Source organism: Triturus cristatus, chromosome 8 (assembly GCF_964204655.1).
Source record: "Triturus cristatus chromosome 8, aTriCri1.1, whole genome shotgun sequence".
In the NCBI taxonomy this organism is placed as follows: domain Eukaryota; kingdom Metazoa; phylum Chordata; class Amphibia; order Caudata; family Salamandridae; genus Triturus; species Triturus cristatus.
This window is the reverse complement of record NC_140591.1, coordinates 227,709,382-227,735,951: the sequence shown is the minus strand read 5'-3', so window position 1 is coordinate 227,735,951 and position 26,570 is coordinate 227,709,382. Positions and strand designations below refer to the sequence as shown.

At 46.0% G+C, this 26,570-nt stretch overlaps 1 protein-coding gene across 4 annotated transcripts in view; it reads right to left on the bottom strand.

The window, feature by feature from the left end:
• The window catches only part of CEP57 (centrosomal protein 57), a 466,839-nt gene that overhangs the window by 437,323 nt on the left and 2,946 nt on the right, over positions 1-26,570 (bottom strand). For 3 of the 4 annotated variants that reach the window (XM_085621423.1, XM_085621421.1, XM_085621419.1), the window contains exon 2: positions 4,919-5,072. The exons of the other annotated variant lie outside the window; for it this stretch is intronic. In XM_085621423.1, the coding sequence (XP_085477549.1) occupies positions 4,919-5,072 (154 nt within the window). The remainder of the gene's footprint in view (positions 1-4,918; positions 5,073-26,570) is intronic. 4 annotated transcript variants of the gene reach the window in all.

Sequence of the window (26,570 nt, the reverse complement as noted above, 5' to 3'; positions counted from 1 at the left end):
CTTAAGTGCAAGCAGAGAAATGGGAGATATTTTCTACCCATCATAAGCTTCAGGCATTTGTGGTGCTTTCTTAGCATTAAGATCTTTTAAATCTAATGCTTTGGATGACAGTATTCATCTTTCATATTTATTGTTGACATAATGTCACCATATTGCACGCAACACCAAACATTGCCCAACTGCATCATCTATAGATTGCCAAAATGCCCATTGGAGAACACCTATTTGGCCAATCTGACTTTGAACCTCAGCCAAAAGTTTAAAATTCAAAGCCATGAATAATGGCGCTAGACTAAACCTATAGTGAGATGCCTACTGGCTGTAGCAGCAGGATCCAAGGAAACTTGGAAAGAGATACTGAATATTAATTTGTTTTCCCGAACAGATGGAAATGTCTTCCCTTGCTGGTGGCTCTAAACCTTAAGTAGTGCTGGAGAATTAGAAAGATGCCACTGCGTTGCTAGAGCTGCTTTAATCTTCTTCACCATATCATATAAACATTTACATTTCCGGATCTGGAGACAGTCTGTAATGGCTGCAAGGATAACTGATCACTCACAGGCCATTGAACCAATCAGTAACCTGTAAATTGCAAACAACCAGTTTTAAGCAGGGCTTTGTGAGATATTGGTTTAAATTTAGATTTGTCTCTTGGCAAGACCGTTTTAGCTGAGCCAATCTAAAGAAATGTGCCTTAAATTGCTGAATTACGCATGGCAGCACAGATGAGTATTGACGTTTGCACAGTAAGGGAATATGTCTCAAAAAGGAGGCAACAGTCTTCTACTTTCTTTCCTAGTAGCACTCAAAAGGTCTATGGGTATCTGTAATAGTGCAAGATATGCCTGTATTTCACTGGTGTGATGGGTGTAGAGGATATGGCTGCTACTATAGACAGAATCCAACATATTTTTTCTTTGTCATTCACAGGTCCTCCATCTGCTGACTGGAGTGCTTGTGCTCTTTCAGGGGGCCATGAAGTGGTTATAATGCTCAGGATCAGGGACTTTAGTCTCTGAATGGGTCTGGATTTTAACTGGTGGATGACAGTTGTATCAGAGTCACCCTCCGGTTGTTAGTAAGCAGTGCATCAAAGACTTGGGAAGCCAATGCTTCATAAAATTATTTATTTTTAGCAGCCATTAAAATACCGTGGTGCCAACATCTGTGCTTTCCTGTTCTTAAACACTATTATTCTTGGAGACTTTGCCAACTTCATATTCCCTGCTTGGACGTGGAAAGCAACATCTTTTCTGGTGGAGGTCGATAAACCTTCCAATCAATTCTGTTGGTTCCTACGCATTTCCCACCCCTCTCCCCCAACACAAACATGACCTTTTACCATCACCATTAGCTTCAGGTTTTAATCTCAATAGGTCAAGATGGTTACAATTTGGGAAGAAGGGGATAAGACTTCCAAGCTTGCAAACTTTCTGGGGAGTGGACATTAACTCTTTTCACTGATATGCGGTTAGGAGGCAACTGCGCCATAAAACAAGTGAAGGATGTAGATACAAAGGGGCAAACATTCAGTTTTAATAAGCGAGTGCACTGTGGACTACACATCAGCTGAAGTCATATCCACACAGACCTAAAGTCATGCTTCAGCTTTCCAGTTCATATATTCAGACACAACACTTTTTTAAATTTTATTTTGGATTTTACACGTCCACTTTCATTTGATTTTGGTTAACTTTCCTTTTATTTGGCTTTGCCTATGGCTTTTAGTCCCCTCACCCCCGTTTTAGTTTAACAGTGGAGTGGGGACTTTGGGATGTGCCTGGACTGTTTTTTGGATGCAGCAACTGAAGAGACAGTTACATCTCCCTGCTCTCCCCCAGCACCTGATGGATGACATTACTAAGATGGTGTATGTGCCAATGGTGGCATGTCTCTGAGGTGAGATTGCTGCTCTATACCAAAGGCAAGCCAGGCTGTGTCCATCGACAAAGATACAGACTGCACTGGATGCGGTTACCCTGCTAAGCTCCAATTTCCACTCATCTAGTGATCTTGAAAAAAATAACAGAGCATGTCACCTCTCTAGATAGTCCATGTTAAAACGCACACTGCAGAGGTCTTGGTCACTATTGCAACCCTAGTAGAAGTTCTACACTTTAGTCCTGACAATGACTGGAAGACTATTTTCATAAAGGATTCTTGACTCATATGGTTGGCGATACTGGATCTAATGTTCTCCACCTCAAATGTAATTTATCACCGATAATTCACCTCTGTTATGGCATTATTTCTACTTGATTCAATTCAATATTGTTATACCACTATTCCTCATCTCTAAGAACGAAGCTCCTCTTTTACCCTCCCTAAAGCTTTATGCATGGGGAAACCATACAACTTTGGCTGCTCTAACTGAACTAGCAGATGCTTTGAAACTAATAGCTAAACAATTCCAATTAGTTTCTTGATTTTTTTCCAATCAGCTCTTACCAACTCGTGATCACTGGATCCAAACTAAGTTGCCCAAAATTTAGGAAAGAGTTGAAAATAAATTTAACTTTCCCAGCTCTGTACAGTTTGTTCCACCATCTCAGCGCTTCCTTCAGTTAATGATGTTTAAGTGATGCAGCAGTTACTTTTTAAAAACTGGGCTCCTGGGATAACCCCAGGTCTGACTCAATCTTACAAATTCACACCCCGGTAGGAACTGCTCCTCATTACAAAACTGGAACTTGGGTTATGTCCATAAGAGGGTAGTTACCACACTCTCAACCCTCACTTGACCCACCTTAAGCCAAACACCTTCAAGCCGGTTACATCACTACCAGCAACAAGGAAGCTTGCTTAGAAGTATTCAAGTGGCTCTCAAATTACCATAAATCTTTGGATTTTCTGGGCCCTATTCAGGCCTGCTCTAGACCTGCCAGGAGTACCAATCATTTCCTGGAGTATCTCAAACTAATACAAGCGGACACTGGATTCCAGAGATGCAGCAGTTTTGGTCCTCTTTGACTAGGATAATACATTTTATTAAAGCGGAAATTCCATTTATTGACTTCTGTATCAGAATCTCCTGGATATCACGGAGCTGGTTTACCTTTTTTGGGCAAACGTGATAAGTATTCTCTTCCCCCCATCCTTTTGCTCACACAGATTTCATATCATATACCTCATTCCCCAAGACTTTGCTCATTTTCTGTTATATTTAATTTATATGTTGAGTCCCTGCTTATCTTGTTAGCTTCTTCAGCTTCATGTTTTTTCTCTGTGGATGACACACAGCTTGAAATGCACCTTGACCAGATTGCAAGAAATCTCACTCAGCTGGGTGACTCTTCCAGCCATCTACTGGGCAAACCAATTTCCTTGAACTAACTTAGGGGGGTGGGGAGGTGAGACAAAGATTTTGCTTGTGGATGACTGCAGGACACAATGTGATAGCAACTTCTGACCAGCCTCTGTCAATCTGCCCACCTCAGTCAAAAAAGTGAAAATATAAGTTTCATCCTGAGTTACTCTCTGAAGAGATCAAGTGTGTGATTTAAGCGTGACTATATCATGCCACTTGTTGGTAGACAATTGATTCCCTATACAAAGTCGCATGGGATATTCTCTCAAGTTTCTTTTGTCTGTGAAAGCAATCCCTGCCCGCTATTGAGCGGGGGTAATCCGAAGCAGCTATTTCAACCGTATGGATAATGATGATGATGATCTTATCATAAATGAGACCTTAGGGTGTCAAAACGTTGATGGTTCTCAATTGTACTGTATGATACTTTTACTTCAGCTCATTCTTTCTGACACCAGGCACTGTGCTGTTTGTTTACTATTTACATTCTTGTGCATATAAACGATCACCATTCATGTTTTGCTCTACTACTTTATGGATCAGCAGATAACCAAAGATAAATGTAATTCGCTTTCCCCAGAGATACCTCTCTCAAGCCCTTCTTTTCTCCCCCACCCCATTAACTGATATGCTTGCTGATTTTCAGCACAATAGGTAACGGATAAAATATTTAAACAACTTCTCTGGGAACACGGTCATATAATTTAAGCGAATGAGCATACTTCATTTAGGCTGAAAGGCACCAAGCAGCAACACTTGAGTTTCCCTCGACTTAAGTACCAAAACACATCACACATTCCTGGCCAATGACTGAAAAAGCATCAGGCATCCCAATAAAGCATAAAACATGTGCCTCAACATACTCTAACGTACCATGTTGCACTGAGCAACAGTAGTCTTATGAAACATCAAGGGTGCCTCCTTCTGGCCTATACCACACTTTTTCTGTGGGGGTTTCACACACATGGCCCTATTGCTGCCACGAATGACAACCGCATGATTGTGGACACAGGAAACATGGCGGCCCTCATCTTCCTGGACCCATGCCCTAGTCACATGCAAGCTGGACTACAGGAACAGCCTCTGTTGCGGAATAAACAAAAATCTCTCCAGAAGGCGACCGACCATTCGGAACTCAGCAGCCAGAATTACTTTCAACCTCCCACACCACATACACATCACACCACACCACACCTGAAGGAGCTCCACATACACAAATAAGCACAATTCAAACTCCTCACCAACGCTTTCAAGACACTACATAACACTGGCCCAGCATACCTCAACAATCGTATCTGCTTTCATATAGCTTCCAGGCACCTCTGTTTGTCCAGACTCCTACTAGCACACATCCCATGCATATGGAAAACCAAATCAAGTGGACGAGCCTTCTCATACATTGCTCCTAAAGCGTGGAAAGACCTGCCACTACACATAAGAGCCTCATCCTCACTTCTTAACTTTCTGCAAGAAGGTGAAGACCCGGCTTTTCAAGTAGTCTGACTATGCCCTAGGCTTGGCTGGGAACACCTGCTCAGATCCAGGATGTCATTCGGGTGTTAGTGCACTATACAAATCTGCAGAACATAACACACATCCTTAGGTTCATACCTCTGCTGTTACTTTCTGGATATGGAATAACTGGCTTTTCTGGGGAACGATGCAGTTCAGAGTTCAAGAATGGCTTTCCTTTGGGATAACCCACATAGGGGGTGGAGGACTCTCCTTCTGCCATAAATGTTCCACGCAAATGCCTGGTAAAATCCTGAAATTAATCGGAGAAAGTTATTCAAGGTGATGGCTTTTAGAACCACAAGGCTTCAATACAAGATAAGTGAACCATGACAGAGTATGTTCTAGGTCTCCCTACTGTACAACACCTATATTTCCTCAAATCTGCAGTACTTTGAGATAAGCAGAAAATCGGTCAGACCTAAACTGGACCAAAAAACTACCCCGAGCCACAAATAAAAAAAACTGTAGCAAGTCCTCTTAAAATAGAGCAAACTTTCCTAAACAAAACTTAAGACCAAAGAAGCTGTATTATGCCAGGCATACAATGGCAGGCAGAACACATGAACAAAAACTCAACATGCAAAGCGGCAGTTGCTTTCTCAATGAGTTACTTGGAAAGCTGTAAGACTCACTTCATTAGGTTTAAAACATATTCAATTACACAATGTTAAACCTTCACAAGAAACACCACAAGAAAGAATATTATTTGTGCGGGACCCAATGTAAATCTATTTTGGTGGCTGAAATTAATGCAGAACAATTTTACGATACAAAACCTAAATCCGCCTGCAATTAATACATGATTGAGCCAGAAAAAAAGGAATGCAAAGGATTTGCCACATAGACAGTGGTACATCAGTGTGCTAAAACATCCCAACTGATAGGGATGTTGCATTCTTAGAATGGGGACCTTTTTCGAAAAGCACTGGCAAAGCCAATAATTTTCGTCTATGCAAATTGTAATGACTGTCAATGTTTTTTACAGGTTGCATGCTGTGTAACACAGCTTAAGGGAAAACATTTTTATTCTTTAAAACATGTTATTACGTGTTTAATGTTGGCCATGTCATATCGCTTTCCCCCCCCCCCCCAATACAAGAGATTTTGCAAGCGCTGTGCAGGCGAAATCTAAAAAGTGATGTTCCGTACTTTTCTTTAAAAACAAGAAAGCAAACAAAAAATACATAAGGAAGCTGCAGAATGTAACAGTTTTAAAGCATGATTTGTCTACGAGTGGCTCTTTGAGAGCTATCAGAAGGTGTTAATCAGGGTAAAGAAGGGGGACAAGTAGTGAAATTATAGACCGCAAAGGTTTCTGGGCCGCCTGGAGTTCTGCTGATCCTAGGGCACCGAGAACAGAATGCCAGCCCAAGATTGCATGTCTTTACAAGATGGGATGAGACCCCCTCCATTGACGTTGCCTGGATCGGTTTTGGTAGTTATGGCTAAATGTGTCTTCAGTGGCATGCATTTTATTAGATCGTTAGTGAGCGAGTCATGAATTTGCCTGCTTTCTCTTGTGGTCTCTGTGTTTTGTTGGCAGTCTGAAAAGCAGATATTTGGTCCGGATGACTGCACAAATAACGACCCACCACGTCTTTGTGCTCAGAGCCAGATGTCAGCTTGAAAAGATTCTCTGCCCGTACTATAATCCAGTGACGCTATGCAGAATTGTATTTATATGTATTTTAAATTCCAGCTCGGCTTGGAGGACGAGAGCCAGGACGTCGGCCTTGAGACAAGCATTGGATGCGCCATCACACATGTCCATCAGAACATGACCGGCATACTCTCCCTAATAAGCAACCTTTAAGTTTTAACACAAAAAAAAAAGCATTTACAATGCAATGGTCTCGGCAATATTATAGGTAGAGCTATTGGTATTGCTCATTATTTTTTTTAATCATTATTGTATCCCTAAATAAATGGCATTGTCATTTCTATTGGCATTAGCTTTTTTTTTTGCATATGTGATACCTATTGCATTAGCAGAGAGAGAGTGAGGTAGTGAGAGAGTGGTGGTGCCCTGTGCGACAATGTTTGTTGACGCCCCCCAATGACCACCTCTGCCACGGATTCCCTCACTAGCACCCTTTAACAGTCACCGAGTCACCATAACCACACTCTCAGATGCATTGAATTAGTTATATAGCGCCACTCATACCAGTGTAGGGTGTCCGAGCACTTTGCATCACACACACATTACACAGAGACAATCAATCATACGTGTGTAAATCAGTGTATAGGAAATGTTACTTAAGCCAAAGGACTGAAAGTGTAGGAGTCACAAGTCATCCATACTGGTAGGCAGTATAGTTCAAGAGTGCTTGGTGTGGAGAAGCACAAACCCAGAGTCGAAAAAGAAACAGCATAGTTGGGAGTTCTCTTTAATAATACGAATTGATTTCTAGCCAAATTAACCCTTTTTGCAACATTAATCAATGTTCTAATAATGTATACTTTGCAGTGTATATGCAGTTCTGGGATGAAAGTTAATAGCTCACTATTTATGTTAGGACTTTAAGTTATAAATGGTAAGTAACAGAAGGATGTCTCTTTTGAAAGCAGTAATCTGTTTACATCATATGCACCCTGTAATCTACTTAGTACACGTTCTATTAACCCTCTGCACTAACTTCATATGAGTCAAAACCTCAACTATACAAAATGCTGCTCGCTCTCCCAGAAGATAATTAATCACACGAGTTTTCTCGGCATTTATGTGAGGCCTGGTAAATGCCGGCGGAAAGAAACGCTGCAGCAGGTGCTTCAAAAGTTTAATAAACTTGCAAACACGGCGCCGCCATGAAGCCAGCACCCGGTGTGGTGGCACCGGTCGCACCGCCCTAAAGCCGGCCCTGATCCCGCCCACTTCGACCACTGGCACGCATGCATTTCAAATTACACACCTGCCTCACCTTTAAACTTGCTGGGGAGGGCCGCCGGTGCAATCTGCAGAGTTCACAGGAGAGGAGGGGCTGGAGCCGGGAAGAACAGCTGACTGCAGGGCAGGCTGAGGCTGCTTCAAATGGAAGGCCGAAGACGAGGAGCCACGCAGAGGCCTCGCCGTCGTAATCAAGATGGTCGGTCAGTGGTACTGGTCACTCTCCCTCGTAGTCGCAGGCTCAGCTCGGAAGTGGAAAAGGAGGGGGTGGGGGATCCCAACGATAAAGGGCAAAGGTATGGGGCGGGGCAGTACTGTACCTGACGCGTCACGCGCCCACCACAGCACCTAGTAAATAATCTGACCCACGATTGGGTCACAGAAACCCCAGGGCAGGTCAGCACACTCTTGGGGGCAGGTCGGGAAGTCGCTGCTGGTTTTGCAGGATCCTAATTGGTAGCAGCTTCCCGCCTGCAAAGATATACGGCCCTGCAGGTGTTACTTGTGGGCAGGGGCCGCAGCCCGCAGAGCACAAACACCTAAAGGACAGAAAGGGGTGTGGTGACTGAGGAAGGCAACCATCGGCTGCAACATGGGCGGACTAGACAATGCCGAGGGCCCGGGCGCCTCGGGTCATTTACAAAATCAGCAGCTTCCTCCATGCAAAACAAAGGACACCGAGCCACCGCGTGCAAAAACTCACGTTTCTTTCTCGTTTTAGCCAGGTTTTCTACCGTAAAACTGGACATTTTCTGCCCATGTCAAAACAAACATATAACTGGCCCAGGCCGTTTCAAAGTATAAACCGAAGCACAACCATGACCAGCATGTTTATATGACACCATCGGTGCAGTTTTGATAGAGTTGAAAAATTAAGTTTTGCTAAGGAAAGTCTGCTCTCAGATACAACAACTTCCGGGGACTGGAGACTCCCGGCCCAGCAATGTATCGCCGCATTTAATATATAAGCGCATTTCGCATGTTTATCTTGCCTCCAGTGCCCGGGGAAAACAAAAACAGGTGACGAACGTGACCCTACCTCATCCGAACCCCGAGCAGACATCTCCCGCCGGCGCCTCCGATCTGCTGAGGGGAGAGGAGCCGAGATCCAGTGGGGGTCGGGCCAGTCAGCAACACACACCGCTTCTTCCGCTCTGGGCAAACAAGAGAGTGGATGGGGGCTGGGCTGGGCAGAAGGAGGAGACCTCCACCCTCGTGAAAGAGGCCGGGGGCTCTTAAGAGCAAACCTAAGAGCAAACCTTCACAGCTGGATAAGAAATTGAATACGAGGTGTACATTTTTTTCTGTTTCAGTAGGAAATTGCTGACGCGTGCTATTAGCAAAACCCTCCGGCAGTGCGGAATCGAAGCTTTTCCTATATGCTATATTTCAGCCGCGATCGAGCAGCCGGGTTTACGACCAAGAGAAGTTACAGTGCCTAGTAAAAGTCAACTCTTCGCGTCTGCATTTTACCCTGAGATTGAATCATTAAACAAGCACACCACGGCCTAGCACATCACTGTCTTTCTCCGAGGCGAAGCAAAAATGCCTCGGAGAAACGCAGTGGCGTTTTCAGATTCGGGGGCGTGTTTCTTTTTCTCTCCTCTTGCCATTGGCTGGAGGAGAGAAAAACACGCCTGAGAAAGGGCGTGGCTAGAAAGTAGAAAGAACAGCAAGGAACACGCCCCCGAATCTGGAAAAGACGGAGCCTATTTGGAGGGACTGCTCTCTCCTCCAACGGCTGGCCTCCGTTTAGGAAGCCAGCCAATGGAGGAGAAGCTAAAAGAGAGGCGGGCTAAATAGCCACTCTAGAAAACATTAAATCTCCGACTTCCGGTTCTGCCTCCGGCAGACCGGTAGTCCTCGACCTAAAAAGCAACAAGAGGAAAAGCAGATTCAAGTTCGAAGTGATCTGTGGACGGGGCAAGCGACAGGTGTGAGGGAGCAAGCAGAGACACTAGGGAGGAGGAGGGGCGGAACAGGGAAAGCAGCACTAAATGTGGCAGGAGTGGCTAGAGACAGAGTGCAAAAAGATGCACTCTGATGGAGTGGTACACTTCAAAATAATTTTTTTAAAGTACCAAGCACACAAGGACAGACAGGATGCAGTACGTGGCCGAAGCTCCACGGCATGAACACACGGAGCCCGAGGAGGTAGCCAGAGAAGAGGGGGCGCTGTCCAATAATAACTGAGAAAAAGTCATCAAGAATGAGAGCCAACCAATGGAAAGCACAGGTAAGTTTTGGGTGGGTTCTAAGCCCCTTTCAAGATTTTATTTTTTTGTTGTTACAAGAGATTTTGCATGCACAGTGCAACTGCTATGCAAGCAAACCTAAACATGCTGCATGCTTATTTCAAAATGTAACTAAAACGTTTCTAAAAATACTGGATAAAGGAATACATTTTTTATTTTTTTTTTAAAAACACCAGAGCCAATTTGTTTTTCCCCTACAAGAAGCGGAGGATTTGGGTTTTCCTGGTTTTGTTTGAGGCCAGACTACCCGCGTTTAATTAGCAATTACAGAGAGGAGATAAACTTGACTAAATAAAAATCATCTTGTAGTTAACGTTAATCTGTAAATAATTGGTTTTCCTTATATAATATGCTAATTTTCGTTTTTAAATGGGATTTTGTTTTTTGCCAATGACTTCCTTTTGACAGGTGTGGCATCCATACCTCGCTTTCCACTGCATTCACCCTCAATTCAATGTAGGCCTCTCACTTACTGCTTCTGTCCAGGGGAAGTAGCCACCTTCCCACTTAACACAGTAGTTCATAATCCACTTTTTCGCTCCACTTCTACAAGCAACTATTCCAATTTGTTTGAAGGTCTCAGAGTTACATGCAGATTTCCACAGTTGCGTTCAAACTGTCCTGCGCTTCCAACATAGGTGTGGTGGAACCGGCTTGTCTCAGAGGACAAACGAGGTGATTGCAGTGCTCTGGCAAGTGCAGAACTGTGCCTCATTTCACCAGAGGACAGGTGCCCTCTTAGTCACAGCTGAAGAGGCATGGAGAAGGACCATATCATTGTATGGAATGTGAAGGAAGAGAGGTCCAACAACCCTCAAGATGCACAATTTTGCCAAGATTCTGCAGTTGAAGCTTTAGGCCAAAGAAGCCATCTAAAGAGCAAGGCTCTGAATCCATTAGAGACACCGAATTAGAAAGTGGTACAATACAGAAGGATATCTGTGAAAATCCTACCCCATTACTGAAGGAAGGTCTCAAGATTCTAAATGTGTTGTATGAGGAAGAATCAGACTCACACCTGTACTGCAGTGGGATCTCTACCACCCAAGTAACAGCGTTTGAAGAGACAGTTAATTTGACTGAGGCAACACTATACTTGTTTTTTGTAAGTTTCCTCTTTCATTGATGTGGGTCAGCTTGTATCTGGCAAGGTCTGGGCTGTAAGTGGGCTGGTTACTGCAGGTGCTCAGGACCAGCAGATCTAAAAAGCAGGTGCTGAGACAGGTCCCTATCGGGCTCTCCATTTCTGCCATCACCTTCAGGATGAGTAAAAAAATCTTAACTCTGCAGCAGTACCACGCTTCACTGCCTGTGATGTCACTACAAAGGGACTCCTATTTCTTTCATGGTCTCATCATTTCAGAACTGAAGAATTTTCAACATTCTATACAATAAAGCCATAGTTGTTTAGGTCTCGCGTGGCGTGGCAGCGCATGCGATGCTCGCCTTGCGAGATATATTGTTAATAAGGACTTTCATAAGAGGGCTAAACGGTGGCCTGCTTTGCGTCTCTCCCAAAGCACTTTCTTATCTTTATGGGGCCATGTGTTTCTAATTTGAAACACATGGCCCCATAAAGACAATAGATCGAGGCTTGTTCTCTGTAGTTGTTTTCTTAATTCCGGGTCGAAGAACGTACAATGCTGTGTTCATGATCACGGAGGCGGACTCATGAAGAAACGTTATGTAGTGCTGTTTGTTTTAAGGTTCAAGTTTCGAAACCACTTTTTGTTGACTAAACACTTGCTTGTATTGTTAATTGTGGGGTTTTTAGTAGTATTGTAAACAGACAGTCTCTTGCTTGTGGCGCCTCTTGATTTGTGAATAACAAAGCTTTAAAGAAGCAGTAATCACTGGTAATGCATTTTGTCAAAGATTTATGTCTCTAAATAGTCATTGGGTTTTTTCCTCCATTGGATTTGCGTTCTTTTTCTGCGAGTTGTTTCCACTCGACGTGGCTGAGCATATTCCAGATTGGAGAAGACGTGTGAACACATCTCCCTTTGACCCTAGGGTTCTTCTTGCACATTTTGCTACCTGTAAAGGCACGGGTGCCATCCGAGCTGTGAAGGTGCTTGAAGTACTGCGTGAATGGATGACAAGTAATGAAAATAGAAAGCAGCTTCGAGAGCTGCGAAGTTGCCCTTGAGATGTACACGGTGCGTATACTGGCGGTGTGAACTAGACATGATGGAGAGGGGCAGGGAGGGGGAAGCACGGGGGCAGGGAGGGGGGGGGGGGAAGCACGGATGTGCCGCAGCAAGGTGGTGAGCCCTGCAGCCCTGAGAATGATGGAACGCGTGCGTGCAGTGGTTTACAACATAGTATTTGCGCACCTGGAGGGGTTGGGAGCTCAAGATGAGTGTAAGGAGAGGCGCATAGTTATTACCACGGACGAATGTGTGTTTTCAATTCATATGAATGAGAGAGAAGGTGCATTACAGTGTGCATTCAGAATTTTTTCAGTTGTACACCATGATGTTGTTGCTAAGAGGAAATAACTTTTTTTTGCTTCTCCTTACCCCAGGCTGCCATCACAACCGCTCATCTGTACAGACCATACGTAGTCATTTTGTAAATTATGGGGAAAGCGGAAATAATATTTATCTGTATTTTTGCTGGTCCGACCCGGTCCCCTCTCTGTGAGGCGGACGTCTTGCGGCAGCAACAAAATATCACTGCCTGGGTTTTCAGAGAGTTGGAGTACAATTCAGCAGACGGGGAAGCAAGCAAGCCATGGTGGTAAACCATTTCTCTAAAGGTTACTGCTTTCACCACTCTACGAAGGGCGAATGTAGGACTCAGCTGTCGGTCTCACAATCTTTTTAAAACAAATTTTAAAGCGGAGTGGCCTTTTGAAGTACTTTTGGCTGGCGAAGCCCTGAAATCCCTTTCTCATCCTGCACTGCTCGGATATTAGGTCTTTGAATTTGACTGGGTTTAGTTGCTTTCTTGAGCAGACTTGTCATATTGCATCACAATGAAGTTAATGGCCTATATGTGGGCCAGTTCATACATGTTTAGCAATTTTTATATCTTTCTTAGCTATAAAACTATCCATCTATAAAACTGAATCATTTATAAAATAAAACGCTACAGTAAATATTAGTATTTGTTTTGTAGATTTCAAAGCTTACGGTTGTGCTCAATACTAACATTTTATGTGATTAGCTACAAACCTCTCACCGTGCATTTATCGGTTCTTGGCACAGGCAGGCTATCGCTAAACAGTTATGCGTTAATTTTGCTGCATGGTTTCAATTACACGTCTTTCTTATTCTTTGTTGTGATGGGCACAAGTAGTAAGTCTGCATTCTACAAAGCTACCAAACTTCATTTATGTACTCCCATGATCAGAGTTGCCATATTCTTATCACTAAAGCCATCCAATTGGTTTTAATACATTAGAATACTTGCAGCACATATGGAGGTGCTTCTCTGCTGCATTGGGTGTCAGTATGTGTACTTGGGATGTAGGAAATAGTCTCTTTCTCTGTGAAATTTCATGAAAATTATACAAAATTACAGTTTTAGCACAAAATATGGTTTGCTGGTATCTTTTATTCTTATTTTTCACTTGCGGGCATATTTCATGGAAAAAATATGTGCCATTTTCTGCATAATTTTCTGCATAAACTACTCTTCCAGAGTCGAAAATTACATGAACTTGCAATATGCAAAATTTCAATGTGCTTTTTTAAATTTCACATTAATGTGAAAATTTGGTTTTTCAGAATTCTGCCAGCCTAACTTCACATGACCCAGCAAGATGTCATGATCCACTGTTTCTAAGACAGTGGAGAGGTCTAAGAGCACAAAGACGTTGATATGGGCCTTGACCAAACCTAAAAATTGATATCCTGCCTGCCATCAGACAAGTCAGCCCCACAGATGCACTGCTTGCTCACAACAAAACTACTGACTCAATTTTAGTGCAATTAGTAAAATTATTGTTCCAACCTTCTTTATTGAAGAAAAGGATTTTGTGAAAAATAATCATGGCATTGCCATCACAGACCATCTTGCACTGTGTAGAGTAATGTTTGTTTTGGGAAAAAAACTTTTTTCGAACGGCGCTCTTACATCAGAAGGGACAACCGATGGTCTCTGTTGACGAAATAAGAACAATCTATGCCATAAAGAGAAAGTTGGTTGGTCTATGATGGCAATAAGATGATTTATCCTATATTCTATGATTCCTTCCTTCACAATCTCCTGTGGTATCTTGATGGGCCCCAGGTATTGTGATTTTTTTTCCAGATGGCCTCTCGCTTCATATACTGCACTTTTCAGCTGACATGCACAAGTTCATATATGATCTCCAAAGGATCATCGTGGGAACTGAGACTATCGCATATCTTTGCGTTGTCGGCCCGGGCAACTAATGACCTAATATCACTGTGCACTATTGCAGGACTTTGACTTTAGGCTTTTGAATGAAAATGCTTTGGCATATCTTGGCAGCTGGGTTTTAACATTGTTCCAGGTGTTAAAAGGTTTTTGACATCATATGCTGCATTTCTTCTGCTCCTTCTTGCTATTTTGGAAGTGGGATGATGATCATTGTACAAGTATTCCACCATTTTAAGAATTCATTTCTCACTGCTTGGGATAACATTGTATACTTAAGTACTTCCTATGTCTGTAATTCACCCAGGTCAGTCCTGTCCTGATTTCACCACTGGTAAACCATTTTTGCACTAAATTTTACCACAGTTTTACGTACATTTATATATGCTGGACCTTCATCTTTCTTAGATGCCTTCCTATTAAGGGCAGAATCAGCCCTCATTAATGAGATAAAGCTTACTGAGCGAAGGCTATCCCTTGAGCCCCTATCCTCGCCGAGCAGACTTTAACTCCTGCAATCCCTGAATCTTTGGTGGTATTAAACCATGAAGTATCCCCATCCCGGATCGGTCAGTCTCCACATGTTGTCTTGGATTCAGTGGCAGATTTGGTCTCTTGTTCATCTACTGACCTAGAATCTAGCCCTGTTAGACCTAAAGTAACGACCAGAGGGCAGAAAGCCAAACTTAGGTCAGATTGCACTAATGAATCTCTCCCTAAAAAAAGGAAGAGCCGAGGATTATCGAAACAAAGTAAACCTGCCCAGAGAATAATTAGGAAGAAAGTATTACCTGTTCTTACTGTAAGCGAACCCAACGAGGGACCCCCATCCCTACGGTTCATATGGCGACAGGGCAGCCCGCCGATAGTACACAGGAGGGGAACTTCTGGGGCAGGCTTGAAACCATGTCAACTTTACTGGATCCTATCCTGCAAAAAATAAGCACTGTAGAAGCTAGATTGCTAAAGCTGGAGGAGATGGTTCGCTGCAAACCCCGACTACATTGGCAGCTAGTTCGAAGTCTAGCATAGATCAATCAAACATCATGGGGACAGGTACGGGGGCGGGTTCATCCACTAGTTCTATTGAAAAAAGACAAGTACCCGGCAAGAGTAATTCCAATAACATTATGCCTAGTAGTGCGGATATCCCAGCCTGCACTGGTCAGTCCTCCATAATGGCAGGTTCTTCTGTGCCTCCAAGGGTTGGGAGGCTAGAGAAAAGGGAGTTACAACCAACGAGTCTCCCAGTCTTAGACCTGCCACCCGAATCTACTCCCTACGTAGTGGTCTTGGGGAGCGTTCCTTCTCTCCCCCAAGGGACTAGCGAGGACTTTGGGCAGCTAATAAAAAAATTAACCCATTGGTTTGCAAACAACACCGTTCTGGTTGCTCGCGTAGCTAAAAACATTCTCATGGCCCGTAGAGTGAGTTGGATTGGGAGTTCACAAAAAGTGGGCACGGGTGACTGTCCTTGTTAACCTTGATAACCCCCATACTGTGGGCAGGATCTTATCTAGGGACGCTTGTAATGCTCCATTTAATACTGGATCTGCCACCAGGGCCTTTCCATTGGGCTACTTTTATAAACCAGCCTCCTCTAGGGATATGTATCATAATATCCTATGGTAGCTCCTCGAGGTGGGTGGTCAAATGGTTCAGTATCTAGGCAACAGCCTACTCCTATGGCTTATTTATCTTTTGAGACGGAAGGTCAGTCTGGCGTTCGTCCTCCGCTGAAATTAAATAATAGATTTTCTGTTTTATCTGGGTTGGAGGAGTGTGATTGACTAAGGATCCCTACGCACTCTGATAATGAGCTTGTTGTACATACTCAGTCCCCAGTAGAGGTAGCTGAGAGGAGCATAGGTGAGATATCCAACAATTTTTTATCGTGGACCATTGCAGGGCTGGCAAATAAGCTCCAAGACCCATTATGGGTGCGATTTGTGAAGCAATTCCCTGTAATTAGCTTCCAAGAAATGTGGTCGGTGGAATGCGATTTATTTTTGGAAGGTTATAAGGCTTTTTTTGTCCCAGCTACTCCTTCGGTGAGTGGAAGACCCAAGGGTGGTCTAGCTGTATATACATCTTTGGCGGGCGATTGCCAGATTCAGGTTGTGTCGACCACAAACCCAGGAATACTGGCATAGACAGCCAAAAAGGGGGACACTAGATGGGGATTTATTAACTTTTACAACTCTGTGGCCTACCCTTATGGTGCCTGCAATATCACCACCCTGGGCGCATTTATTAGACAGTCTTTTGGTTCTATCCTACATAACCCTATGGTTTTTGATGATTTTAACATTCATCCTTGTGGAAACCCAATTTTATCTTGTATATCTGAGCTGGGCTGTCCCTGAATGAAGGGGTTTCATTTTGAACATCATGCCCAGGGGCACTGTTGAATAATTTGATAAATGACTTGGATATGATGGCCTTGATGTCCCTAACTGCCCCGCACACCATATATCCTGTGCCAACTTTCAAAGGGCGAGGTAGGGGGTCATTTTTAGATTTTATTTTAATCTCTTCCTCCCTACAATCTTTATTTCATGGTTTTAATATTGTAGAGAGCGAATATAGCGATCATAACCCACTTTGTGTTCATATGCTGGGACCATTATCAGGACGAATTGGCGAAATAACAAGTAGGGGTTCTCTTGGACCAACTGACGGTAAACGACTACTTAAATGGTCGCACATTTCCCCAGATAATTTTTACAGTGAAGTAACTTTATCTTGTGCTCCAGGGCTAGCACTCTGCACGTTCCTCTCCCAGTGAAGTTATGGGCGCATACGAATCCATAGCGTGAATTCCTAATTCCCCCGGCTGGCAGAACGGCTACCCCCGTCCGAAGATGGTTTGACTCCCATTGCTCTTAGGTGGCAAAAAAGCTGAAGGAAGCTCTGTCAGCCAACCAAGAAATCAAACTGAGGTACGTGTATGCCGTAGAAAATAAAAGTCAGCCTTGGTCAGTCGGAAGGGTGCCTTGAAGGAGGAGGCGTGGAGGGAGATGATTGACTCAAGCACTCTCAGGAACAGTTCTAGGTACTGGAGTGTCGTGAATCGCCCCCTATTTGGACAGGAAGTGTGGGGGGGGTCTTTAGATTCGCATATCACAGAGGAGAAATGGGTGCTCCATTTTAAATCCATGTTTGACAGCCCAATTGAGCATACTCACCAAGAAGGTCGGGACACAAATGTCCCTATACTGATTTTTGAAAAAGGTGAGTTTATGGCAGGCATTGCAGGGCTATCCACTAATAAAGCGCCGGGCCCAGATGGTATCCCTTCGGACCTGTTTAAGTCCGACGCTTTGTTCTGGGCTCCGGTACTAGAGGCTGTGTTTAACGCAGCTGCAAAGAATGGTTGTCCTCAGTCTTGGGCCTCTTCCACTATAGTCCCTGTTTTTAAGAAGGGTGACAGGAATAGTACCCACTGTTACAGGCTAATCTCCCTCCTTGACTCAGTGGTTAAGGTTGTAGGACGTATCCTCTAGCAGAGATTATCCACATGGGTGGAGGTACACAAGATCCTGTCGGATGTCCAGTTTGGATTTCGATCGGGACGTTCTACCGTTGCTCAGTGTCTTAATTTATCTATGTTACTGAGCAAATATACTGTTGTTCGCCCCGGCACTGTTTATCTTGCCTTCATGGACTTGTCCTCCACATTTGATTGTGTTAATAGAGCTAAATTGTGGAAGTCCATGAGGGCAATGGGGGTGGATAACAGTATTGTTAATTTTCTAGAGGATTTGCATAAGTCAACCAAGGCTAACGTCAGGTTATCTCCGTTGGTGCGACTGGGCTTTCATTTTGCCTTCGCTTGATGCCGGTGGCTTCGTCTGCTGCCAGTGTGCTCATTGACGGTGGTCCCTTCGCTCCGCTATATTGCGGCCTGTGGTGCGACACGCGTCTGCCTGGCCTGTGCCACCTCGACGCTTCCTCAGTGGTCCCCTTCGGCGATCGAGGTTCTCATGGGAGGCAAGGGAGACCAAAACATCCCTACGTGGGGGTCCGGTCCAGACGAACAACATGGACCGCTACACTCAGGGTAAAGGATCCCCCGGGACGGCCAATGTCCCCCCGGAGGACACCAGTGGTGGCCCGTCCGTTTCTCCGGATCTGTCCCTGCAGGACATCATGGGCGCCATTAAGGGCATCAGAGAGACCATCGCTACGCAGTACGAGGCCTTGGCCCGTAAAATCGACACGGTGGCCATTGACATTACGCTAATTCGGGCGGATCTCTCTAAGACCAACGAGAGGGTTCAATCGCTGGATGTGCGGACGTCCTCCCTTGGTACGGACGTGTCGGACCTGCAGGCCACTCTCGGCGATCTCAAGTTGGCCAATGATCTGATGGCCCGGCGGCTGGAAGACTTCGAGGGACGGGCCCGTCGCAATAACATCCGTGTCATAGGCGTTCCGGAGACCTCCGATAACCGCCCGGTTGATCTCCTGGTCGAGGAGCTCATCCTCGAACATCTTGCTCCCTCTGGCCTGAGTAAGTTTTTCGCTGTGGAGCGGGCCCATCGAGTCCCAGGTGGCCGGCCGCGACCGGGTGCCCCCCCGAGGCCTATCGTTGCGAGACTTTTCCATTACAGAGACCGAGACGCGATTCTGCAGGCCTCACTGGTCCATGGCCCGGTCCGACATGAGAACTCGTCCATTAACTTTTTCCCGGACTTCACCCAACTTGTCCAGAAACAGCGGATGGGCTTCTAGGGGGTGAAGCGGCGTCTCCGGGACCTCGGTCTCAAGTACTCTATGCTTTATCCTGCAAGGCTCCGAGTGGAACATGAAGATCGGACTACCTTTTTTGACTCTCCTGCGACTGTGAGTGACTGGCTGGATTCGCTGCCGGACCGGGGTGACCGGACTGGGCCCTCTGCCGGTACCGAGGGTGGCGGGTCTCCTTTGGAGTGACTTATGGTCCCGGACTCTGCCATGTTGTACTGTTCGGCTGGGTTCTACTTCTTTTGTGCATTTTGTTTCACTATGTTGTGTGTGGGGAGCGGGCGGGGACGGGTCCCTTCCCTCCTCCGGGGTCTTTTCGTAGAATGGGGTTTGTAGGGCGACAGGCACACTGCAAGTTGGGGTGGTTTTTTGGACCGCAGGGGTGCAGGGTGGGGGGTGTTGGAGTTGGGGGGGGGTTGGTGGGTGGGTGGGGTTGTTTGGATTTGTGTTTTTTGTTTTCAAGGCGAAGTATTGGCTATGGTTCATCCTTGGGTGTTGAGCTCTTTGCTAGGGGGCCCTTGATCTACTGGAGGGGATGGGGGGGGGGGGGGGGGGACGGGTTGAGATTGATGTCTTGGAACGTCAATGGATTGGGGGACCGTATCAAACGGGGTGTTGTGCTGCAATATCTGCGTCGTCTGACTCCTGATGTGGTGTTCTTACAGGAGACGCATCTGGTTGGCAATGTTTGTCGGGCTATGAACAGGGGGGGATATCGACTTGTGGCCCACTCTGGTTCGAGAGGGGTGGGCATTCTCTTGCGAGCTTCACTTCCGTTGGAGATCACCAGGGTGGTCCCAGACGATAGAGGGCGCTATGTGGCTCTGACTGGGAGGTGGGAGGGGCAGTCCCTTTCCTTGATCTCGGTCTATGTTCCCCCGGGCCTCCAGAACTCCACCTTCTCAGACTTGGGTCGTATGTTGCTTGGGCTTCCTGACAGTCTTTTGCTTATGGGTGGGGACTTTAATTCGGTTGTCTCGGGTGACCTGGACCGTCATCCGCCCAGGGCCCTCCCTGCTGCCCAGGCGTGGCTGGGCGGGCTCCTGGAGACCTTCGGTCTGGTGGACTGTTGGAGGTTAATGCATCCGACACAGTGTCAGTACACCTTTCACTCTGGGGCCCATGGGAGTCTCTCCAGACTGGATTATTTCCTTATGCCCGCGGCCCAGGCTACTCGGATTCGAGAGGTCAAACACCTGGCCAGGGGTATTTCTGATCATTCCCCACTGTGGTTGCTTTTTGACACCGGGTCGCGGTCCGCTGGGCGGATCGCTCCTATTAACCTATTAACCTGCAAGACCCCAAGATCCGTGATAGCCTGATTAAGTCGATTGATCAATATTTTTCTGAGAATGAGGGGTCGGTGTTGTCCTCGGTGTCCCTGTGGGAAGCTTTCAAAGCAGTGCTCCGCGGGCATGCACTGTCCCAGATAGTGGAGGCCAAGAGGGTTAAGAGAGAGGCGGTTGTGACGCTGGAGACTGAAATATCGGGGCTGGAGGCAGCCTTGGAGGCGGGTGTCACCCCGGATGGGCTGCATGCCCTCAGCCTGAAGCAGTTTGAATATAAGTCTCTCGTCACTGATGCTGCCAAGACTATGTATAGGGAGCAGCAGGGTAGGTTGTATGATGCCGGAGACAAGGCGGGTAAGCTGATTGCCTGGTTGGACAAGAAGGAGAGAGTGAATCGTGTGGTCCCGGAGCTTCGGGTGTCGGATGGAGTGTGTGTGACTGAGCCTGGTGAGATTGTTGAGTGTTTTGCTGACCACCTCCGTGCAGTGTACTCCCCGGTGTCTGATAGAGATGAGGACGACTCTCGTCTTCTGCTTCGGGATATTGCCCTGCCCGGCTTATCCGTCGAGGACCGCGAGCTGATGGATGCCGGGCTTCGAGGATCGGGTTTCATTGTACGCGGATGATATTCTCTTGTATCTCACCTCACCGCGGAAGTCGCTCAATGTTCTCTTTGATGTCCTTACTTCCTTTGGGAAAAACTCGGGTCTGATAATCAACTGGTCCAAATCTTGTGTGTATCCTATCTCTGGTGGTCTTCCTCTCTTGCCGCCTCGGCTTCCGCTCCAAATATCTCAGTCCGGCTTTAAATACCTGGGGGTGTACGTTTCGTTGGATCCGGCGGTCCGCTATGAGCAGAATCTCCTGTCTCCACTCCGGCGTTTGAGGCAGATACGGCTCGGTGGTGTAAGCTGCCCTTGTCTCCGCTTGGTCGCGCGGCGCTGTTTAAAATGATGTCCCTTCCCAGATTCCTTTATGCACTCCAGAACTCCTTCGATGTCATTCCTGCGGCCTACTTTAGGGAGGTGGAGAGTTTGCAGAGGAGACTGGTTTGGGACGGGCGATCGCGTATCGCTTTGGCCAAGCTGACTCTTTCCTGGTATGACGGGGGCATCGCGCTTCCTGATATTAGACGGTACTATTGGGCCTCCCAGCTGTCTGCCATTAATCATGCTACGTACGCTCCTGGTTCGAACCCGGCATATGAGATGGATAAATTCCTGCTCCCCGGCGGTAACTATAACAGAGCGCTTTACTCGCGGTCTGCTGGTAGGGCCCTTACGGGCCCTACCAGGATTGCGGTCCGTGTATGGAAGGCGGCTAACGTAGCGATGGGCTGGAGTGAGCGTTTAACGTGCGCCACTCCTCTATTCGACTCAGACCGCTTGGGAAGCCTCTGGACAACGAAAGGCTTCGAGCGCTGGGATACGATCGGCATCAGCAGAGTGGGGGACCTGTGGGTTAAAGGTGCGGTTAAATCCTTCGCGGCGCTTCAGCGCGAGTATGAGCTTAGTGACAGAGAGTTCTTCCGTTATGCACAGGTTCGGCACGCCCTGCTTTCGGTCTTTGGGGAGGGGACCACGGTCCCTTCTTCTTCGCCTCTCGAGGACCGCATACTCGATGGTCACGTCCCCGACAGTACTATCTCCCTGATTTACAAAAAACTGATAAACAATCGGGCTGACCTCTTGGTGCGTCTTCGGGCGGCATGGACGGGAGATGGGGTGGAGCTGGACGATGAGGACTGGCAGACTGCACTGTCATCCCCCAAGGAGGTGGCCATCCCGGCCCGTCTCCGCCTGGTCCAGCTTAAGATTCTCCATCGTGTATATGTGACGGGCCCCCGCCTGGTCTCGATGGGGTTTTCAGACGACGGACTCTGTAAGCGTGGCTGCGGGCTCAGTGCTACCTTTCTCCATATCCTATGGGAATGCCGCGAGGTGGCGGAATACTGGCGCCGGGTGCATGATATTATGAGACGAGTCACCGGGGTCGCTCTGCTGCCGGAGGTGCGTCGTTGTGTGCTGAATGTGTGGGAGCCCAATGACTGCAATGCGGCTCAGGCTCGGTGGGCGGCCTTGGGGAACATGATTGCAAAGAGAGATATTGCACAGCTTTGGGGTTCCCAGCGGCCTCCCACAGTGTCCGTCTGGAAGGAGAACATGGACTGGTGCATGTTCAGGGAGAAAACGGTGTATGTGGCTCGTGGTAAACCGGGGGCTTGGGGTAGAATTTGGGGGCAGTGGAACGCGTATCGTGGGTTTATCTGTGCTCCCCCTTTGGTGGATACGTCCGGGGTTGCCTCGTCACCCTGATCCTTGAGGGTTCCTTGTGTATCTCGTACTTTGGAGTACAGATTTGGTTCTCTCGTGGCCCCCCCCCTCCCTCTCAGGTCTTCTTTTATTGACCGCCCTCGGGTGGTTGGGTGTTGACTCCCCCGGCTGGTGTTCGCCGCCCTTCATAAGTCGTTTCACCTTGTTTGTTGTATTTCTGTATTTTTCTTTTTGTTGTTATTTATACTAAAAGTGTGTATTCTGATTTCCCTTATGTGCAGTCTGATCTACTGTGATAGTGCGGAGCCCCTGTGGGCCAGTCATTGTTTTCTGATATGCTGGAACACTTCGACTACTAGCGGCCGGCCCTGGTGGTGGTAGGCCCGTGTTTGTAACCCTTTTTATGCACAATAAAATATTTAAAAAAAAAAAAAAAAAAAAAAACAGGGAAAAAACAAATTGGAGCCATGCTGAAGGTTTACCAAGCCAAAAGCATGGCCATAGCTCGCTATGGAAGTGAAATCTGGGGACACATGGCTGCGGATTCCCTCCGGGTGGCTGAGAATGATTTTTTGAAGCGCCTGTTGAGTGTTCCGCGCGGAACATCTAATTTAGAGGTCCATGAGGAACTGGGGGTCCCCTATCCAAGTGATGTCCTCGCGCTGCACCCCTTGGTGTTTTGGTTGAGGTGCTGGCTGAATAAAGAATTAACTCTTAACCATGCAATCGTAAGAGTGTATGTCCCTCGATAATGCATCCCGAATTCCCTGGCTTAGCTACATTAAAAGCAGCCTCGAAGGGGTAGGGCACGTTGATTTATTCTGTAAGCCCGAATCCATTGCCAAAAAGGATGTGGAATTAATTAGGGTGGCCTTCTTAACCTCAAGGAAATTGGACAGGGAGGCACGGGAGATGATGAAACAAGTGTTCGTACGTTTTTAATGCTCAAAACAATTCCGACAACGGAACCTTATCTTATAGGGTTTCTATCAATACACGAGAGGTTTTTATTACCTAGATTTTGGTTGAACCTTTTTCACCTCCTGTTAGCTTGGCCCAAGGGCTACAGTAGAGGTCAAATGCTAGCTCCCTGTGGCTGCGACAGACAGTCTTCACAGGATTTGCTGCACTTTATGTTTTTATGTAAGTTTTAGACAACAGGAAGTCATGTTCTCCGGGCACACTGCTCTTTAGGTTCTGAATACTTTGGGAGGCTGGGTATTGGGTTTTACTTATGAACTGTGTAGGGGTCTTATTTTTTTTTTTATTATGTTTCAATGTATCACTGTTTTTATGTACATGTAACCTTTGCAACTTTTACGGTTCTCCGACGTGAAACCGAATAAAGGTCATTTGTATTGTATTGGGTATGATATATATATATATATATATATATATTACCTACTGGCGGTCGCCAGTAGGTAGTTATAGTTAGGACCACGTTTCCATAGGAAATCCGCAACATTCTATTTTGAATACCTTTGGCGCCGGTCGACGAATCCTCGCGAATTTTTCAAAATAGGTGGGGCGCTACGCTCCGCTCCTACCCTGAAAGTCTCGGGGGGATTCGTCAAGCGGGGGCTGAGATAAAAGGGGGGTCCCAAAACGCGTTTTTCCCATGCATTTTTCCATAGGACCTTTAGACAGGGCTACAGCCCGAACGGCTGAACAGAATTACTAGAAATTTGGCAGAGAGGTAGTCCTCAGGTCAAGGAAGTGCCTTTTGTAGGTTTGGTGTAAATCTGTTCAGTAGATTCTGAGAAAATAGCCTTTAAATCAATATATATATCTGAGCCAGCTTACGGTGCGCTTACGGTACGCTTACCGTACGCGTACGGTGGCGTGCGCGAGCGCGATTCTGATTGGCTCTTAGATCTTAGTAAACATTCGAATCGGCCGAAACCAGGAAGCGGCGGCCGCCATTTTCTCTCTCGCACTGAGAGTGATGTTTCAAATATAAAGCACAAAAACATGTAAAGGGGCTGTTTAGACAGCTCCCACACACATAGCAATGTTGCGGGAGTCCCCAAAGATCCCCCAAGGCCAAAAACGACATTTTTATTTTTTCGCTAAGTTCGCCGATTACGCTTACCGTACGCGTACGGTAAAAAAATATAAAAAAAAAAAATTATCCACACTCTCCCCACCCCGTGTGCAATTGGTGCCTGAAGGGCACCAATTGTGCATGGCTTATTAACGATAATTTAAACTAAAATATTAAAAATAATAATAATAAAAAAAAAAATTATCCACACTCTCTCCACCCCGTGTGCAAATGGTGCCCGAAGGGCACCATTTGTGCATGGCTTATAACATATACGAAAAATTTAAATATTACCTTTCAAAACGAAGTGCATCATATGTCCTCCATGTGCGCACGGTGCGCGAAGCGCATCGTGCGTACATGGCCCATCTAGCGTAATGTGGGCACGCGGTGCGCGTAGCGCACCGCGTGCCCACCGTGCGTGCACGGCACTAACTGCGTAAAGTGGGCGCGCGGTGCGCGAAGCGCACCGCGTGCTCACTGTGCGCGCACGGTGCGCGAAGCGCACCGTGCACGCACGGAACGAACTGCGTTAAGTGGGCGCGCACGCCACAAATGGCGTAAAGTAACTTAGCATTTAAAAAAACGTACAAATTCACTGAAAAAACCATAGGTTTCACACACGTTATAGTTAGGAATTAGCATTTAAAAAACCTTGCAAATTCACTGAAAAAACCATAGGTTTCACACATGTTATAGTTAGCGGAAATTTTACTGATAAAAAACCAATGAAATTCCCCCGTTATAGTTAGTGCAGGCAACTATAACTCACGCGACCGCAATCTTCTGCTGATGACATATGTGTCTTTATGAAAAAAAAATATTTGTAATATATGTATAGCTAAAAATGTATGGAAGAAGACATGGGCAAATAAGTGTCTAAATACAGTATTAGCATCAGCAGAGGATTGCGGTCGCGTGAGTTATAGTTGCCTGCACTAACTATAACGGGGGAATTTCATTGGTTTTTTATCAGTAAAATTTCCGCTAACTATAACATGTGTGAAACCTATGGTTTTTTCAGTGAATATATATATATACACACACACACACACACACACATACTTAAGAGGGAATTGGGGTCAACTCCCTTTTACCATTTGTCATTAGTTTGTTTGCGTAGCATTCTCTCTTGGCTTACATTTAAACAGCATACAGCATGGAGAAATGGATTAGCCCACTTGACCCATTGGCTGTGTTGCCCTTATGAGTAACAGCATTTTGCCTGATCACTTGCACACCGCCTGGAAATGAGTGCGCTGTAGTGCCTTGGCATACCCGCATAATCCATAGGCATGTGAATGAGTGGTTTTGAATGCATACAAGACATGATCATGCATGCACACACCAATAGAATGACACGGCCACCAGCAGAGTCATTGTGATTCACAGATGCTGCAAAAGTATTTTGCTTTTTACGAATGCTGCTCAACATTGTCAGAAAGCATTGGCATAGCCAGTAGGTATAAAAGCCAAGACCTACTGGGTTTGCCAATGTTTGTTTGTAGAGTGATGATGACAGAGTGAGTGTAAAGACTTACTTACAACACCACATGCTAATTTACCCATGGTCACTGGAGGTTTGAACTGTGGTTGTTTGTTTCTAGCTGGAGGTCTGCAAGTTTGTCAAGGGATGAATGCAAACAGTGAGTGTTTTCCAAAATCCAAGTCTAACACTGGTTTGTCAACCGCCTGCTCTGCGGAGGGAAAGGTTTAGTCGGCCTAGCAGCGGAGATATCCAGGGACAGTGTCTTTTTCTTGGCTGACCCATTTGTGTGGTTTCTGTTGGTATGTTTGTGAGACAGAGGGTTTTGTAGTTGATTTGTCATTCAATGGGAATATATGTGGTGTTCTCAGTTTGGAATTTTTTGGATACTGGAGTTTATTCACATCTACAAATCTGA